General features: G+C 41.1%; 1 protein-coding gene across 1 annotated transcript; it reads left to right on the top strand.

Moving 5' to 3' along the window:
- Positions 1-325: 325 nt before the first annotated feature.
- Positions 326-15,135, top strand: nr1h3 (nuclear receptor subfamily 1, group H, member 3). The gene is made up of 11 exons (XM_070962006.1): positions 326-499; positions 3,837-4,038; positions 6,251-6,333; positions 6,795-7,037; positions 8,169-8,435; positions 8,595-8,800; positions 11,590-11,769; positions 12,128-12,227; positions 12,619-12,732; positions 12,886-12,980; positions 13,346-15,135. The coding sequence occupies exons 3-11, from the start codon at positions 6,291-6,293 to the stop codon at positions 13,490-13,492; spliced, it is 1,395 nt and encodes a 464-aa protein (XP_070818107.1). The 5' UTR covers positions 326-499; positions 3,837-4,038; positions 6,251-6,290; the 3' UTR covers positions 13,493-15,135.
- The last annotated feature ends 4,562 nt before the right edge of the window (positions 15,136-19,697 follow it).

Genomic DNA, 19,697 nt, shown 5'->3' with positions numbered 1-19,697 from the left:
GGGAGCTTTGACAGAATACACGATTCACAAAAGGCAGGCTGGGTGGTAAGTGGGGACCCAACAATTCACTTTTGCCCCCAAGTACCCTGATAGATGAGTCTGACCATATACACTCAGTGTCTTGTTGTTACAGTTATATGTTATATTATATTTTGCTTTTGGAGCCAAAAGTTTCTTGTATCTGAGCTTAAAGGTTACAGTTTGAACGGGGGACCTTGCTGGGACTTTACATACTCAGGATGTCTGTAAGACTGAACACTGGGCAGTAAATTCCCAAATGTCTCTGTCTCTGTCTCAGCCTGATGAAACCTGTGCCCTGCTGCGCGAGCCACAGCTTGAGCTACCCGGGGCCGCTCAGTCACATGATTCAACTACGCTAGCTAGCGAGCTAACATGCTATCATGCTAGCCCTGATAGTCACAGCTGCTGTCAACAGCCACGAACGGATGGAGTAGCTTCCCCGAAACTGACAAGTATTCGAAAACTCCTGAAGTCTCTGGCAAGTCAGACAAGTTTGCTTTTTGTTATGTTCGTGTCCGTGATGTGAAGTTAGCCAAGCTTGCTAAGTTGAAGTTGTGAAAAGGGAGTTCCTTTCGAGTGCGGGGGTGTTAGGCTAACCTTAACAATATTGGCCTTGTTTGGATTGACTTTGAAGCTAATCTCAACTAAACATTCAGCTGTATTTTGTTAACAAGCAGTGTTTCAAGACTAGCGAGTTGACGATTGGCGCACTCAAATGTTGTTGTCGATAGCTAGTGTTTTCAACCGAACTTGGAGCTAGCTAACGACATTTGTTTGCCTCTCCTACCAGTTAACTGACAGCGAGGCTGGTAAACTAACTTGGCTAATGTTAGCCGCAGGTCTGTGGTCAAAACAACCACGACAGACGCTGAATTGTCAACATAAACGTTGTGAAATCTGTCTGAAGTTGCTGTTTGGTCTCTCAGATGTTTACCGAACTACACATTACGGTTGCGAAACAGCGCTAACGGTTTTACGTAAAGCGTTAGTTGACAGTGGTAAGCCTTATTAACACTTAATCAGTAATAACAGCTGTACACAGCAATAATTGTCTTTGACCAATTCGAATGGCTTGGCATTGTAACCAGTAATAATGTAATGCCAAATATCTGGAATTGCATTTCATACATCTGAACCGCGATTGTAATAAAGGAAAACGAGATTCGCACGAGCAACAATTATATTTTCTATTATATCTACAGTTCCTCTCATAATTCTTCACAAATTGATCCAAAATTAATCTGGTAATACGTAAAAATTTGTTGAATATTCATGAGGTAGACATTGCTTATTTAAAAGCCAGCCAAAGGCTTTTGGGTATTTTAATGATATGACGCTCACATATCCAGAGTGCTTTGTTGATATGCTGTCCATATTGGAAATACAGCTGTTGATATGTGAAATGGGAATTTGCATTTCCACAGTCCTTCATCAAGATGTGGAAATTAACTAAAAATGTCTCTCATTGTCTTACTAGGGAAAAAGGATTTACTGATGGCCATAATTAAAGTAAAGATATCTGTAAATCACATTTGACTAGTTGAAATGTCATTTCTGCTTGTGAAAGTATGTTTCTAACAAGGCAAACTTGTTTTGTAGATGTCTTAAATGAATACTTTAACCATTCATAATTATATTTTGACATGACGAAATGTCATTTCCAAGAGTGAAAACTAAATCCTGACGAGTCAGCCCCGCTGATTAAATGTTTAAAGGGCTTGCCATAAATTGACAGCTAACAAACTAATCACCGAGGCAAATTGCAAATGAGCTAATTTGGCTTGGCAGAGCAGGCCAGGCTGTGACTGTTGGGTCTTGCATCTTGCTAAAAGTGCCTGTTTGTTGTGTGTGTATGTGTGTCTAAACAAGGTTTTAACTGAAAGTCTCTAAACATCTGTGGTCTACCCACACAGACGGTTTCTCTTATTTTGCCTGATAAGTCCTTCAAGACTGTTGCACCTTGCTGCATCTTTATCATTTACATTAGTCTGATGACCTTACATAATTCCCAGCAGAGCTCCACCCAATGTTAACCTGGGCAGAGATTTCCAGTGAGAAGAAGTGAAAACATCTGGGTGGGTCTGCAAGGCCTCGAAGCACTGAATGTACTTCTTCTTCCATCAGTCTGTTTGTGGGAACGTTGATTCGTTTTGGAGCCTGTGACTCCTGAAAGCACTGACTCTTTGCTTTCACACCAAGTTGTTGCTGAGTATGGTAGTCCGTCTTTGCTTCACCGGAGAGAGTTACATCCGCTGGTACTCTGAGACTTTGAGAAAGGAACGTTTCCCACTCAGTCATGCTGACTGTATTTGTACACTCATGTTTGGTTTACTGACTGAGAGGCATTCATGAACACAGCCTTCTCACAATCACTCTGTAAGGAACCGACATGGTTGGTGACAGTGACTGGGACGATGTTGCAAGTTTTTCAGACTTTACGTCCTCAGCACAGTGCCCTTAGAAGGACTGCAACTAAAAATTATCATCCACTACTCTGCTAATTATGTTCTTTATTGATCAACATGTCAAAAATGATCATTATAATTTCCCAATGTGTACTAAGATAGTTTGCTTTGTCTGACCAGTAGTCCAGAATCCAAAGGTATTCAGATAATAATCATAGAAGACAAAGAAACCAGCAAATATTCTCATTGGAGGTGCTGGAACCAGTACATTTTAGTATTTTTGAAGACAAAATTACTAGTTTACTATCTGAATTGTTGCATATTAATTTTGCTATCCATCAACTGATTGATTAACTGAGTGATTGTTTCAGCACTACTTGCTAAATAATCTCAAGTCAGTAGTTATATTTACACTTCTTATAAGAGGTCTGAATTTCAATGTCAGCTAAATATTCTATGAGGATTAAAAATCTATTCAAATTATAAGATTATCATGGAGCGAACTGTGGTTTGACTCGTCCACATGTAAGATAAAAACTGGTCCTGTCTTTTAAGTCAGTTGCTTAGGTATAAGTTGACTTGTGAGATAAAATCATTTATAAAAAGTGATGATGACTGCACTGTTGTAGCCATAGCCGTTTGGGTTTTATTCAGTGCTGTATCGATTTTGTTGGTGCTTTCATTTAATTTCCAGAGTCTATGAAAACATGCACATGGACAAAGGTGGCTGGCTGATAAGACGCAGGGGACATTGGACTTGAGCGGAGAGTTTGGGGTGGGGATGGCATGAGTTCACAGGCAGAGAAGAATGGTTTTACAATCAAAGAATGCAAATTCACCCAATAAAAGCAGATACCTTTGATTACTAGACCCGTGGTCTATAAAACAGATTTGAGAACTTGTGTAACTTGTAAGTCAAACAAGTTTAGTTACAATCCGCTATGCTGACATGGCGTTTGACATATTGATTTGTGGTTTCTCAATATGTCAGTATTAGACCTGTTCTAAATCTCAGTACCTCCAGGTTACAGTCTTTCTCTTTCAGTGACCTGACTGACGCCTTCCAGCTAGATGTAATATATGTGAATTTTCATTTCATATGCTTGGTGACATTTCTGTGACAAAGGCTGAGAGTGGTAATGGCCTTAAAAGATTGGGACCTCAGGCAGTGGATGACAATACTGCTCATATTTTGAAAGAACTGGAAGAAAGATGGAATCATCTTTAGGTGTCTGAGGCTATTTGAGTAAAATGCAGTGCTTAAATACTCAAAGAGGCAAAGGCTGGAGCACCACAGCCCTGTGGGGATTTAAGAGCCGTGCACATGACCAATAGTAACCTCTTGTGTTCTCTCTTTCACCCTCCCTCCCTCTCTCTGTTTTCCCTCCTGTCTCCCATCGGGCATTGTAGAAGGGGACTCGTCTCCTTTCCTACTCACTCTCTTCAAGATATTGAGTCGTTAAACTTCTGCCAATAGGCCACAGGGGTTTTGGCATCCCCAAGGTTCCTCGGGCAAGCGAGTCTTCCATCAGTGCAGGGATATCGACAGACTGAGGTTGTGGACTCACATGGGCAAGATGGATAGGCGATAAATAAGACATCAGCTTCAGAGGTAAGGTCAGTTCAACGCTATGTCCGTCACAGAGTAACTGTGACAGTTCAATTTGAGTGAAACGAGGCTTTGTATTTAAATGTCCTTTTTGTTTTTATGGAGGCATCGATCAGTGTTGTTGAGAACAAAATGCTCGATAATTGTGAGTGGAAATGTGGGAAAATATAGGTGATTATTGAAAAATCCCAGTACAGTTTCATTCTGTCTTTGCAGCAATTTGCAATGCTGCTGTTTAGTGCTGACATGGATATTTCAAAGGCAAACACAGTGTTAGTCATAGCCATGCTTTTCCTCACGTTAGTGTAATATTAGCCAACATTAAGTGCACACACTCACAGCTGATATTATATTTAAAAAAGTCACACGGTATCTTGTCATCTCGCATCATTATCACCTCCTGTCTGAAAGCTTTTAACTTGGACAACTGCAACAATAACTGCTTTACTGGTTTACTGTGGTGTTTAAAGCTTATTAATGGGACTTGGGTTACTTAAATTACTTCTTATGCTTTCTCTTTATTTATTGCAGTTGTTTTTTCATTCTCTTTCATCTGTCTAGTGTTGAGGGTGCCCACCTTTCTGATCTTTGTTGTGAGTGTCTTGAGTAATTTCATTGGATGATTTCTAAAACTCAGTAAGTTTTAGAAATCACGCCAGGCTGGCCCCTGACATCAGCGTTTGATTTCTATAGTTGACAGGCCAGTTGTCATCTACAAGTTTAGAATCGCTGCGATATTGGGTAATTGTATGTCATATTTTAGTGACGAAAAGGTGACATTACATAATGCAAAGTTTGTTTTTTCACACACACACTCCCACGCACACATACAGGGGTGCACATAAAATGAATGGGACTAGTAGCTGCCCAGCCCAGCTTTACAAATCAGGTAATAATATTGATAGGCTAACACTAGCAAACCAAATTTAGATCTCACAATTCTGAACTGATTTGCTGTGTGTGCTGTCAGAGTACAGCTGTTTTTTTTCTATATGCAAAGAACAAGGTACTTTTTGAGACTGCTATAAACTGTCTGAAAAGTTTTTTAAATGGTTTTGAAGAAGGATTTCCTTTCTGTCTGTCTGTCTATTCATTTTCCGATCAATGTTTTCAATACTTGGGAATATTAGCTGCAATTATTTTTAAGCAAGTAGAGAAGTGATTACAAATGGGATCGCCAGCAGGGACAACATAACCTCTGTGACCCAGTCTCCATATAATTGGAACACTAGACGTTTATCATAAGTAGTTCGGATATTACACCTGTATGCCAAGTAGGTTGGCACAGTGCATTTTGTTGTATTGAGGGCCCTGTCTGTGCCACGGTGATAATCACTATCTGTGAACTGGGTAGTAAACAGAATAGCCTGTCATATCTTCACTTACAATTACTGATGTTCCCACCTGGTTATTTAATCCACCCCATTTTTATATCACAGATACATTACAGTACAATATAGTTCAGCTAAATCAACAGCTTTCTAAAACAGTTTCAACAAAGGCTGAACTTTACAAGCTTCATAAGGGAAAGATTTACTGCAGAACTGTTGCATTAAACTACATTAGTTTTAGTTATGTGGGCCTGATGGCAACTGATATAACAGGAGTCATGAATTTGGCATAAAATGGGTGTTTAAGCACAGTTCTGTATGATTTGACATGATAATAAACTTACTAGATATTTTTATAGTTATCATTTGTATTTGTCACAATAAATTAGAGAAAGCCTATGTTTTTAAACTGGGATTTCCTTCTTGAAGGCTGGTTAAGAATAGCCAAAACTCATGCCTGTGTGTCTGCTGAATCAGTTTCCTGAAATGCATCCATATGTGCCACATGACAAACTTTCACTTCTGCTTTAGGAGCCAGTTGGCTCTCCTGTATGCACATTTTTATGGGCAGGGTCTGAGTCAGTTCCACTTGTCATATTTTAGATCTTTCTAAGAAGTGATTTATGCTGTGTAAGACCATAACATTGATGTAATTTAACCACAACCCTGTTTTGAATGTGTACACAGCCTACATAGGATTACTGTACACTATCTACCACCATGTCAACCAATTTGAAATTTTGCTTCAGGATATTTTCCTTTTGCTTGATGAATTTTTTGTGGTTATACTTTGCTTTGACTTGTACTAAACCAGGCTTTACTTTATAGTTCTGGCTTTGGTTTGCTGTTTTAAATAGAGTATTATTCTTGTTTTTATTGCACAGGTACACGTTGATTTCGTTATGACAAGCTGCTGTGCAGAAGATGTCCACGCTGTCTGTGACTGATATCCCAGATGTTGGTCATGGTAAGAGGAACCATCTCTGTATTAGTGCCCTGTGTGAGGTCAGACTGGACAGGGATCAGTTCTCTCAGTACATCTCTTTATTTTACTCTGGCACAAAGTTTGTTTAGCGTTCTAGTTATCTGCTCTAAAGTTGGCTATCCACCCTGGTCTGTTTATTCTGTCATCTATGATTTTGTTAACCTAAAAACGACATGTTGATTAATATATTGATAAAAGTTCATGCATGGTTGTCTGTTGAATCATTTTTCTGAAATGCATCCATCTGTGACCCATGAGGTTTGAGTTCTGTAGCCTAAGAGCACAGCTGTTTCGTCAAAGTAGTATTTATTCCATGAGTATTACATTGTTTGTGTTTCTGTTGTGTACCGGCTTTGCTTGCTGAATGTCTACGTTTCTTTTGTCTGTCACGGTGTTACAAGGTGATCGGTGGTTGTTTTGAACGTGTTTGTGTCCTCTGTCAGATGAGAGTAAGGTGTTTGACGGGGCCTCTGAGCTGCAGCTGGACTGCATAGTTGAGGAGAGCAGTGGAAGCGCCACAATGAAGCATGACGGCCTGCTGTCACTGGCTGACCTCTCTCACACAGATGACTTCCCCGTCCCCCCTCATAATGGCCCTTCACTGACTGAGATGAGCAGCCCTCTGCCGATAGATCCCAGTGACATTAAGCTGGATCCAGCTGCAGGTGACACATCTGCCAGCACAGGTGAGGGAAAAGTACTTACTTTAAATAGATATAGTACACAGCTTTTAATATTGCTGTCAAGAACTGATGTTAAATTTGTATCCCTGTTGTATTGAAGGAAAAAAGAAGTTAAACAAAAAAACAGCACATTTAAACTAAACTAAAATAAATAGCACACCTCTTTTTTAGAGGTTGTGTTTCTGGAACAACCACGTGTAGTGTCTGTAAATATTGCTGCTTTAGTAAACATTAGTCACCGCTGATGGGAAACAGGACATCACTGATTGCATCAGCATTCTGAAGATGAAATGTGACACGTGAGAACAGGCATCAAGATGCAGTCAAATGGTGATCTGAACATTTTACTGAAGTATATTTTCAAGCTCGTTCACTGTCAGCCCCTGATATGCCTGTTTTTAATCTGGAATCAAATATCGCGGTCTGTGTCTGATGTGTTTCCACAAGTATGTCTGTGGGTGTAATTGGACTGGCATGGCAGCTTCCTGAGACTCGACTAACCAGTATTCTGTATGCCTGTGCCGTGGCCTGAGGCATTCACAACATCTCAGGAACACCTTGAGGGAATTTCTTCAAATTTGGCACAAACGTCCACTTGGACTCAATGATGAACTGATTAGATTTTGAAAGTCGAAGGTCAAGCTCACTGTGACCTCAACTGACTTCTGTGGTTGGCAGATAGTTAGGAAGGAGTTTGATGCAGCCCGCCACTAGTTACAGCCTTAAAAAGATCAGATTGTACAAGTGTATCTAAACTGGTAACAGCGCATTTATTATGTCCCATTTATAAGGTTGATAGAAGTAATGTGAATTTTAGCCTTCAAACCCTTTTTTGCATTAGAAATAAAATGGATTTTCTTTGACTGTGCAGATGATCTGGACTCAGAGGACATATGACAGGATGTGTGTGACGCATATTCACATACAGAGCTGTCTCTGACTTATCTCTGTCGAGATGGGATGTCGAGAAATACTCATCTTTCTTCATTCAAATGAGAGGCAGACATTACCTAGCCTCCAGCACATATCATATAACCCTCTATATACAAGTTGCTGCTTCAGAGAATTTCCATAACTGAAAAGGATGAAAGTGCTTAATATAACTTATCCTCTCTGTTTTTCGTGTGCGTATAGATGGTCAGCCAGTGAAGAGAAAGAAGGGGCCTGCTCCGAAGATGCTTGGCAATGAGGTGTGCAGCGTATGTGGTGACAAGGCCTCTGGTTTCCATTACAATGTGTTGAGCTGTGAGGGCTGCAAGGGCTTCTTTCGACGCAGCGTCATCAAAAGTGCCCAGTACTCCTGTAAGAACAACGGACGCTGTGAAATGGACATGTACATGCGCCGCAAGTGCCAGCAGTGCCGCCTGCGCAAGTGTCGGGAAGCAGGCATGCTGGAGCAGTGTGAGTGTCTGAATGCCAAACGAATCAGAGGTAGAGAAAAGCTGCATTCCACTGCGGGATGGCACGGTGGGATTGCAGTTAGAATGAAAGTCTTGACAACATCCTATGAACTCAGGGTTTGAGCTTTAGTCAACATGTGCATCCCTCTTTGACCTGTAGGTGTGCTCTCTGAGGAACAAATCAGACTGAAGAAGATGAAGAAGCAGCACGAGGAGGAAACGGCCCGCACGTCCACAGTGGTCACCCCCACCCCTCTACAGGAAGCAACCGCACTGGATCCACAGCAGCAGGAGATGATCGAGAAGCTGGTGGCCATGCAGAAGCAATGCAACAAGAGGTCTTTCCTCGACCGACCAAAAGTGACAGTAAGTGAACGTCTCAAAGGACAGATGTGGATTGTTTTTGACCAGTCTCTCATTGTCTCTCATGTAATATCAACCAGTGACCAATGAATTTATTGCTAAATTAGGCCTATTTAAAGATGCGGCTAAATAAAGTAGTCACAATGAACTGGGATGTTAAAATTAGCTTCACTTGAAGAAGTAACAGGGGTTGCATTCAAGGTATTAAATATGGGTGATTGGTATTCTGCCAAGAAGGCAGCTGTGGGTGAAAATATAGAGAGGGCTGACAAATTAAAGGAATAACCAACATAAAGTGTCTTAATAAGGTGTTGGGCCACCACGTGCTGCCAGAACTGCTTCAGTGCGCCTTGACATTGATTCTGCAAGTGTCAGGAACTCAAACCATGGCAGCAAAATGTCCCCACAGAACAACAGAACCAGATCCCCTCACTGCAGGGGCCAAGCATTGGGGCCTGTACTCTTGGTGTTTGCCACACATGCACTCGCCCACGTGTCGAGAATATGGTGAAGGATGACTCATCCGATCATATCGCTTTTTTTCCACTTCTCTGTCGACTGGTTCCTGTGTTTGCACCACGAACTCTCAAATGTGCATCCATCTTTATAATGGGTGGTTTGTGCACTGCAGCGCTGCTATAATATCCCTCCCTATGTAACTGTCAGTAGACTGTTCTTGCTGACTCCGTCTGGTCACACACTGCATTGACGTTGCTCTTCTGTTTTTCCTAATGGATCACAGTTATCAAATGTGTGCTGTCGACCACAATTTCCAGCCCACTTTGCTGAAGTCTTTCCCATAGGTCTAAATATAAATGGCACTTCAGTCACTGTTCTGCTGCTGGTTCAGGGAAGGTACGTCCAAGGAGTCCGTCCAACGCTGTCTTCTTAAGAGGAGGCGGCTCAGGCTGCAGTGTCTGGCTGGTTTACCGGCTGTTTTGCTGCAGGTGTGGGGTTACTGGTACCTGCCGCCCCCCATCTGTTAACTCCACAGTGAGATGAAATGAAAGTAAATGTAACAGAGTCGTGGGTCTCTCTTTTTTTTTAAGCACAGAGGCAACACCTCCAAGATCTACATTACACTGGAAGACATTTAGAAAAAATATAATATATAGTCATTGAAAAAGTCACTGCACACATACAGAGAGAGAGTAAAAGAAATTGGTTGTGTTGCACCTGCACACCTTTTTCCTGCAGCCTGTGGAACACATCCTGGTGCTGGTCCTTCTCTAAATGAGGCAGAGTTTGGAATCTGGGGTCCACAGTGTCCTCCAGGAGGTAGCTGTATTAACGGTGTATCTGTCTGAAAGGTTGTGGAGTGTAGCTCTCTTCACATTGCTCACAGTGAGGGGGTCTTTGTTGAATTCCATGCTATGCTCGATCATATGCTTCAAAGGCACAATGAGAGGCATAGTCGAGTTTGTTCCTTAGCAGTACAGTGGTGTTTTTTTGTTTTTTTTTTCAGAAGTTTGTGAAACCTCTCTATGACCGCAGCATCTCTGATGTCTGAGCCTTCCAGACCATCGATTTCATGGGCATTTTGTCAGTCGTCTGTGTTTAGGAGAGCTCAGCTGCTTTCTGTTTCATGCCAGAACACTGGTGGCTGTTGAGCTTTGGTGGAAGAAGGCTGCAACCGGCCTCGCTTGATCCAACAAGCAGCTGATGTGGGCTACACTCAGACCCTCTTGGGTGGCCAAGTGTAATGTGAGGGCACAACACTTGCTAGCCTGTCCTCTCTCACTGCAACATCCATATTTCTCACATTGTCTATATCAACAGCAGTTCTGTGATTAGCCTTTTATAAGCTCCCATTCTGTGACACCGGATTTCAACACTTTTGCATTGCAGACCCCAATGTGTGTTTCAAAAGCAGGGCAAGTTTGATGAAGAACACCCTACATGTCCCCCGCTCAGATCAGTCAGATCGCACTATCATTATTAATAACTGCTGTTTGTGTAGGTAATCATTCTCCTGTGACGCTTTCACACTGTTACCAGCCAAAATGCTGTCACACCTCCGATTTGAAACGGGATCATGCATCATCAGTTTGAGACCTTCACTTGCGGCTGCCATGTCTTCACACCTTGATACAGCTACTGATGCAAGTGATGTACGATGTCGAACGAGTGAAGTCAAAAGCAGACGTATCGTAAATCATTTTTTGTTGGAGTCATCACATATTTGTATCACAAATTTACTTTCTTGCCAAGTATCATTACATTCCCAATGAACCCAACTTCAGAGTCACTTAGATGTTTATCTCTTGCCATCTTGGCACAGAATCAAGATCAGCTGGGCCTACTCAGCATTTTAATACATGCTACAGAGCATGATTAGATGGTGATTGTTTAATTTTACCATGCAATGCACCTGTGTGGAAGCATCTGCGTTTGTTATGTTTCTTCATTTATTCTGGTTTTTCCTTTCGTTTGTCACCCATCTGTAGCTGCTCTAGAGCCAAGCTGTGGTTACTGTGTGACGGCTGATGTTTTCACTGAGAGTCACAGACATCTGTCGTCAATTTCTGGTCTAAGTGTACTTGATTAGAGCATCTCTGTCCAGGTTCAACCCACAATATTCTGTATCTGTTGCTTAGCTGTTGAAAACACATCAGGGGAATGTTTACAAACCAGTTCGTGTGTGTGTGTGTGTGTGTGTGTGTGTGTGTGTGTGTGTGTGTGTGTGTGTGTGTGTGTGTGTGTGTGTGTGTGTGTGTGTGTGTGTGTGTGTGTGTGTGTGTGTGTGTGTGTGTGTGTGTGTGTGTGTGCGTGTGCGCACACGCATCCAACAGCCGTGGCCACAGAGTCAGGACTTGCAGAATCGAGAAGTGCGTCAGCAGCGATTCGCCCACTTCACTGAGCTCGCAATCATGTCGGTCCAGGAGATCGTGGATTTTGCTAAGCAGCTTCCTGGCTTCCTGGAGCTCACGAGGGAGGACCAGATTGCTCTACTGAAGACATCTACTATTGAGGTTTGTCATGGTTTATCTTGAAATATTATTTGTTGTAGCTCTAATTTTTGAATTTTTTTCTCTTAATGCAAGGCCTTGCCGCTATACATCATTAGATCATTGTTACTTGAACACGTTACAATTGAACTAATTGCTTGAGCTCTCCAGAAGAAAGAACAAGTAACTCATTTCTAAATATGGCAGTAAGGTCGTGACTCTTTACAATGTTAGCATAGAAGACCGTAGACATGCTGCTCCTCAGTCACACTGTTGCACAAACTAAGTTGCGACGTGTATAATTCTGACAGTTTCTTTGAATATCTCTTAGTTTGACTGTATAATGTTATTCCACTCACCAACGTGTGTTTGTCTTCCTCAGATTATGCTGCTCGAGACATCTCGGCGTTACAATCCTGCTATTGATAGCATCACATTTCTAAAAGATTTCAGCTACAATAAGGAGGATTTCGCCAAAGCAGGTATATTTGCTCATTTCTGCCCGTCAAATGTTTATGGAAGATAAACACAGACATTCTGTATTCCATCTGGTTTACATGCTGTTTAGAAATAAGTATAATTAGACTAAACAGAGTTTTGTATGTTTACTTCTTACTAAACAATCCGATATCAACGACAACATATGAAACTCATAAATGCCGTATATTATTGTGCTTAGTGAGAAAGGGGTATGTTTGTTTGGTATTCTCTATAGAAAAATAAACACATGTTGGTCTGACTTCACTGTTTCCAATAATTCCACTCCTTCTGCTCAGGAAACCCTAAAGCTCAGAGTGTATTATTACACCATGTTTCCTTCTTTAAAGTGATTTTTTTGTTTACTTGTCCCTCTCTCAACTCTCACCTCCTCAGGGCTTCAGTTTGAGTTCATTAACCCCATCTTTGAGTTCTCGAAAGGAATGAATGACCTGCGTCTGGACGAGGCAGAATATGCCCTGCTCATCGCCATCAACATCTTCTCCGCAGGTCAGAATTCATAAACTACACAAGTACCTCAGTAAACAGAGTGAAAATGTATTTAGCTCATGCTGCCCCTGTCAGTTCTTCAGGGGACAAATCAGATAATCTGTAATAAAAGAGATTAATAGGTGTCTGTTTTGTTGGGTAATCTCTGTTTAGATCGGCCGAATGTGCAGGATCACGATCTTGTGGAGAGGCTGCAGCAACCCTATGTGGACGCACTGCGCTCTTACATCATGATAAAGAGACCAAATGTAAGTGCCCATTGGTTCATGTAACCTCCTGTGACTGACGATTTCAGCATAACCTGGTTGTCGTCATCACAACAAGCACATGGGGTCAGGGCTGAGGTTACATTGCTTTGTTCAGACTGGTGGGGGGTTTGAAAAGTTACAAGAACTGGATGTGAAAGGCCATCATTAGAAACTGTTTTTACTGTAATGCAGCTACTACATGTGAGCCACTTGGCTCCTTTGTTATGTCTTTATATCTAACTGAAAGTAGGCAATATTATTAATCATTCCGACAGAGATGCTGCACAAGTGACTGTAAGGCAGAGGGTGTCCTGTCTTCTCCTGGTAGTATTTTATTTTTTTAATTGTTGCAATGGTTTCCTCAGGATCACTTGATGTTTCCCCGTATGCTGATGAAGCTGGTGAGCCTTCGTACACTAAGTAGTGTCCACTCGGAGCAGGTTTTTGCCCTTCGCCTCCAGGACAAGAAACTTCCACCGCTGCTCTCTGAAATCTGGGACGTCAACGAGTGACTGCAAACCTGATGTCACACTTTGGCTTTGTGAAGCCTGAGACAGACATGACATCGCAGGACTCCTCTCTGTCCATCCGGTCAGGGATTGGTTATAGCGTTGAGATTTTTTTTTTTTTTTTTCTGGTGGGAGGAGAGCATCATTGCCCTTTGCTCTCAGACAGACTGCTAAATGGCTTTGTGTTCAAAAGGAGAACCATGAACACCTAGTTTTCTTTGAGCGTTTTGTTCTTTTTGTGTAGATGCTGACATGATTATGGCGATATTAAATACCAGCATCAGGCTCTCTAGCCAGTTATCGGATTTAATATTTGTTGAAAGTTACGTTGATCTCTAGTACAGTTCTATACTCATCCTCTAAGAATAATAATCAGAAATCTCTGAGCAGGTCTTGGCTGTGGCTGTCTCAAACATCAGGATAACAGCTGCACATTCGGTTGAAATTGTGATTTTCGCAGTCGTGCAATAGGTGGAAATGAATTCAGTGAAGCATGAGCGGACCCAAATCTGCTGTTCACTTTATTGATGTTAGGCTGAAATGGTTGGCCATCTGGTTGGTATTGTGCATTGTGATATGGCAACAAATAGTTTGTGTTCCTTTTGGAGTAAGTGCAGGGTTCAAAAGGTTGGTGTAGTCGCTCAGGTAAAGTAATGTGAAGTAGACCTCTGGGAATTGGAGGTTTCTTTAATTTCTATTAGATTAATTTAGTTCTTCCAAGTGCATAAGGGACCCTTTTGGTCATTTATAGATGCCCATTAACTTTCATGTAAATTGTATATTTATTTTCACAGTACAACTGTATAGAATGCACACATGACAAGTATCCACAAGATTGTACAATCACCTACTAACGCACAAGAAAGTAAACCTCTGCAGGTGACCGGGAGACGGTGCCCTCTTTTACAGGAAATTGTGATGCGACTAAATCCTTTTTTCTTTCTTTTTTTTTAAACACGGAGCACTGGTACCTTGAAGTAGGTGGTACTAAGGTGTCTTCAAATTCCATGTAAAGATTAAATGTTGTTTAAAAAAGGAAGCCAGACTATCATCTCTGTGACCCTCCTGTCAAATGAATAAAAACCCATCCTGACAAAGTTGGATTCTGAACTCAAGATGGAAAGGATTGCCTCTATTAACAGCTGATTCGTCATTATGTGTGTGTGAGATGTACTTTTATTAATTTCGTTACAAAGCACTATAGTTATTTTCATATTTAATTTTGTTGTTTTTTTAACACAAGCATTTAAAGGTGAGAAATATATGAGCAACACACAGGTAGTTTGAACAGGATACGGAAAATTTCACAGCCTTTTATTTTTGATAATATACTGTATGAATAATACTGAGGAAAAGTTTAATACCTGATGGAAAAGTAGCTTGATTTAAAGGTCTACCATAGTCTTGAATGGGTACTCCACACCAACAGCTTTAACTGGTCAGACTCTGGAACTTGCTTAAAAACTACCAAAATCTTTATTAACAGGAGCAGAGAACAACAGGAAATGAGTAGAAACATTAAAACTTTAGGTTATGATAAACTACAGAGATTTCGATGTTTGTGTTCATGCCCTGTTTTCCATGCGTTTTCCTGTGCAGTGTAAACTTGAATTGCGTAACGGCTGATAAAGGAATGTCAATGCAAATTCAGAATTGTGAAGTTTATTCTCTCTTCACACTCGTGTTGCATCAAGAGGGCTAAAAACTGGACTTCATGATGCCACTGCAGCCCGTTTTTCAATGAAAGTCATTTCAGTGCCAGTTAAAATCAGGCATTATACATGATTGTAATTCTTTTTTACCATTTTCAGATACAATTTCTTAATGGCTGTTAATTAATAAAATTCTATTTAAAAGCTAACCTGTTACATGATTCTTCACATAAGCACAGAAAGTCGTTCACACATCTCACAGTAACACAGACACGAGCGGCGTCATCCTCAGTGATACTGACAGGCAGGCCGAGTTTTAATTCAGTCTGAATGAGATAATCTGGATCTCCTTTGTTTTAATCATTTGAACGTCAATGTTCGACTTTTGAAGTCTTTTCCTCTTACTTCATCCGCCAGTGTCTCCGTATTGCATAATGTTTTTTTTTTTTTTTTTTTTTTAATTAATGACCAGCTATGGATCTCCCAGATGGTCAAACTGTGTTTTTTAACAACAGGCCTTTTTCACAGCACGTATTTTCGCTCGTCACAGTAGGAAAAGCACGTGTTACTAATACCATTAGGAAAAATTTGCTCCATTCAAGTATCCCAGTAAGTCATGCAGACAGTTAGCCACCATGCACAATACCAGGACACTGAAACTGAAGTAGCCAAAATGAATCCAGCCACCGCTGATTGTGTTTTCCTACTGTTACATGTTAAAATGTTTTACGCCATAGAACAGGACAGGAACATGTGTCTTTGAAACCCAGTCGAAACACATGAAAGCAATACTGCACTGCTCACTAATTCAACTTAAATAATGGTAAAAGCATAAATTGGAGTAAACTCCCATGGTTGTATTTTCCATTCAGTTCCACTATGATACATACAATTGATTTTTCTGTTTCATTTTGTTGATTAAACAATCTAACGGCGAACTGGAGCAGTAGACCAGAATTCACTGCTTCTGCCTGGCACGTCTTTGATCCAGCTGGATGAACGCTGGCTCAGTCTGATTTTAAAGACCTGACATAACCTGACCTCTTGCACCATAAAACATTGTAAAGGGACTACGTGCAGCAGGCTCCACCTATTGGTTGAATGAATACAAAGAAATGGATGTTTTTCCTCCTCATTCTTTATTGTATGAGCAGTGGTACAGTATGTTCTTGAACCTGCAGAATCACAGAAACAATAGCAACCAGAGTGTGTTTCCTCCTCTGCCCCGTTGCTCGGAAAAACACCTGATGAAAGGCTCCAGTTAGGTAATCGTTTCAGTTGTGCAAGACAACATGAAGTTTAACTCCCAACTTCAGATGTATTGTGCTACATTGCTAATTTGACAGTTGCCTGATTTAAATGTCAAACTTTATGTTCGAAGTATAAGAGAATCACTTCCTGACGCACACTTTTCATTCAGCACAAACATGAAGGCAGAAGTGAGTGGTGTCCTGACATTTTCTGACCACACATTGCATCAAGCCTTTAACCTTCCCTCTCACAATCTGATTTACGTTTTATCGATGCTCTACAATGGGAACATGTTTTTGTTAATGATTTTCTTACATCCTTCTAACCCTTTAGTACCATATTTAATGGTTTTGGATCAATATTAGAAGAAGCAGATTAATGCAAGAGTGTGCAGCATTTTGGAACCATGCCAGCGCTTTGTTTCAGTGGGATATACAAAACCTTCTTGTGGGTCCCTCTGCGATGAGATGTGAGGTTTACTTCTGGGTTTTGGTTTGCTGCTTTCAGGGTACTTCTAGCCAAACAGTAACCATCAAGTTTAAAACTGGCCTCTGTGACATTGGGGTACATTTTCCACCATGTCCCGATGGAATCCCACCAATATTTTGTGATCAAATGAGCAGAAAGCATCAATTGTTGACTCTTAAATCTTTGTTTCTTACTGTACATGTTGTTTTAATGCTGTAGCTGTCGAGTTTTATTGTACTGTATATACTGTAATTGTCATCTCTGATCTCATTTAATTCCTGTCTTCAAAGGGTGACACTGTAAACATTATTGATATATAGAAATGCAAACCTATTTTAATACTTGTAACTCCTGAAGATCTGTTTTGTATGTACAGTATAAATTAAAGCTATGCTGTAGTGCTGATATGTTTGGAATCAAAATCACTTGTTTGCTGGTCAGATTTTTTACGATGGACTTAAATGCAAAAAAGACCTTCGCGATTGTCTACGTGTACTCAGATTTACCTCTCAGCCTCAGTTTATGTCCTGGACAGTGAAACATTTCTATTACTGGCTCAGGTCACTTTGGTTATTTAGGCTATCAATATTGCTACTGCCAGTACATATGTTTTCTTTAATAAGCTGCACTGCATGCTTAAAATGTTTGATTTTCATAGACAATGATTTTGAGTTGCCCTTTGAAGAGGATGTTGTCAGAAACACATGGCATTCTACACTACCACATAACTTTGAATTGGTATTAGGGGGTTGTAATAATGATGGATGAAATACAAAAACGTCAGGATCACACTCAAATTACAGGCCTATGACTGATACATTTTACAATATATGTACCAAAAGGGTCACTTAATTTTGTGAGTGTGGTTTAAAGGGAACTCAAATTTGTATTATATGCCAAAACATACAGTACAGTTGAATGCTAGAAATTTTATAAACGATCTAACAGAAAACAAGCTCTATCTAAAACCACGCGTGGCTGCCTAGAGCCTCGTAGCCACCAGGGGGCTCCAGAATGAATTAAAAATGTGAGTTGTTTTAAGAATACTCCAGCGATGTAGCGTTGCACTCCTATAACATTGCTGGACAGAAGATAAACAATTAAAAAAAAAAAAAAAAAAAAAGTTGATGCAGCAGAATGAATTTTGCCAGGAATTTTCAAATCCTAGCACCTACATTACCCACAATGCAACTCAACTACTGACAGGTCTGCCAAGAGTTTCGGGTATGTTAATGCTGGTATTGGCTAATGTAGCCTCAAGCAGAGATGAAGTCTGGCGATCTCACTTCTTTCTAATTCCACACCCCCAGATTTTTGTCATTTTCACACTTGTAGTCTTCAGCCCCACCAAGTGCTGACTCAAGTGACATCACTCGAGGCAAGATTTCCTTTTAAGGTTCCTCTGAATTGTAAATATGCACTCATTCATCTCAATATGTTCTCCTGGCCACTATTTTGCTTTGGTGGCTTTACAGAAAAACATTGAACAATATTAATGGAATGAAAAATTGAGGGCTTTTTAAAATTCATTCACATTCTGCTCCTTCAGGCTTTATATTATATTTTGGGGAAAAAGTGTCTTTTGGGATTGTGACAAATTTTTGTGGATTGATTACAAAATATGTGTATAAGTACCTCAAAACTAATACTACCCTTAATATTCTTGTTAGTGTCACTTTTAAGTAATTTTAATTGGCATGAATTACTGTACCTTACAGCTAACAGTAATGTTAATAATAAAAGTGGTACTGATGTTTCATTTGGGCATCATTTGTTTTCCTTTCAGTTATTATAATTGCACCGTTTGGGGGTGGTGGGGTGTTAAAATACATACTTAGAGGTTACCTGAAGGGCTTTTAGGCAGTAAAACACCGTAAAACACAGAAAACAGTTGAGACTTATCGTTGAATGAACTCCTGCCACCACAGAGACACTAACGTCAGTCCTGCGGGGAGGTAGGTGGGTTTCGTCAGGCTTGGTTGTCGCTTCCGTTAGGTCGGGCACTGTGTATGCGGAACTCCCTGCCAACGGATGGTGATGAAGAGGATGTTGTGAAGGCAGGTTGTAACTGACCGAGCCGCGCGTCCATCGAGCTGAGAGGCGAACACACATCTCGCATCATTCGTCACGCTGCGAGCCAGCTAGACGGAGGAGCAAGCCTCCACATCCGCCGTCCTCGTCAAGTGTTTCCGATGATCCACCGTAATTTAAAAGAAAGAAGGCTGAATTCTGACAAACACCGCTGCCTCCCTCCCTCTGTGACCGAGGAGGGCACCCACCACCCAGGCCGTCATCAGCAGCTGGCTTCGCAGCAAATGTTAGCAGCTAATCGGCTAATGTAAGGAGGTGAGGATGTTCTTTCTCATCGTCATTGCTTTTTAAACCCATCCAGCACATTCTTGGCGTGTGTTCTGGACTGTTTTCTGATTTCTCCACCCGTGGCTACATTTTACAGGCTGCTGTTTATGACACAAATCGGTCAAACTGCTGTTAGCAGCTCGGCAGCTAACTAGCTAGCTAGCTAGCTAATCCACTCGTGACGTAGGAAGCTAGCAGAGTGGGGGTAAGAGGATGCATCGTTGGGGTGAACATGTCAAGGCCTGACAGCTTGTCATAAATCTAAAAAATGATAACACTGCCCCAAGATGCACGGCCAGCTCTCTCGGGAAGCGTTGGCATCGCATTATCACATTTCTTGTGATGCTACTGTGAATGGTCCCCCTCCTCTCAGCGTATCGTACCGTACTAGCTTGACAGGTAGTAAAATCCAACAACACCCCGTAACTAACGTTAGCTCATGTGTAGGATTTGTCTGTTACTCTGTTCGTTACCGTAAA

Source organism: Chaetodon trifascialis, chromosome 1, assembly GCF_039877785.1.
Source record: "Chaetodon trifascialis isolate fChaTrf1 chromosome 1, fChaTrf1.hap1, whole genome shotgun sequence".
NCBI classification, from domain to species: domain Eukaryota; kingdom Metazoa; phylum Chordata; class Actinopteri; order Chaetodontiformes; family Chaetodontidae; genus Chaetodon; species Chaetodon trifascialis.
The sequence above is the reverse complement of the archived record's forward strand: the minus strand, read 5'-3'. Positions and strand labels throughout refer to the sequence as shown.

Coding starts and splice junctions, on each gene's coding strand:
- nr1h3 (XM_070962006.1), top strand. CDS start 6,291: ATGTCCACGCTGTCTGTGACTGATATCCCAGATGTTGGTCATG. Junction 8,436..8,594: donor AGCAGGCATGCTGGAGCAGT/GTGAGTGTCTGA, acceptor TTTGACCTGTAG/GTGTGCTCTCTGAGGAACAA. Junction 12,733..12,885: donor CATCAACATCTTCTCCGCAG/GTCAGAATTCAT, acceptor ATCTCTGTTTAG/ATCGGCCGAATGTGCAGGAT.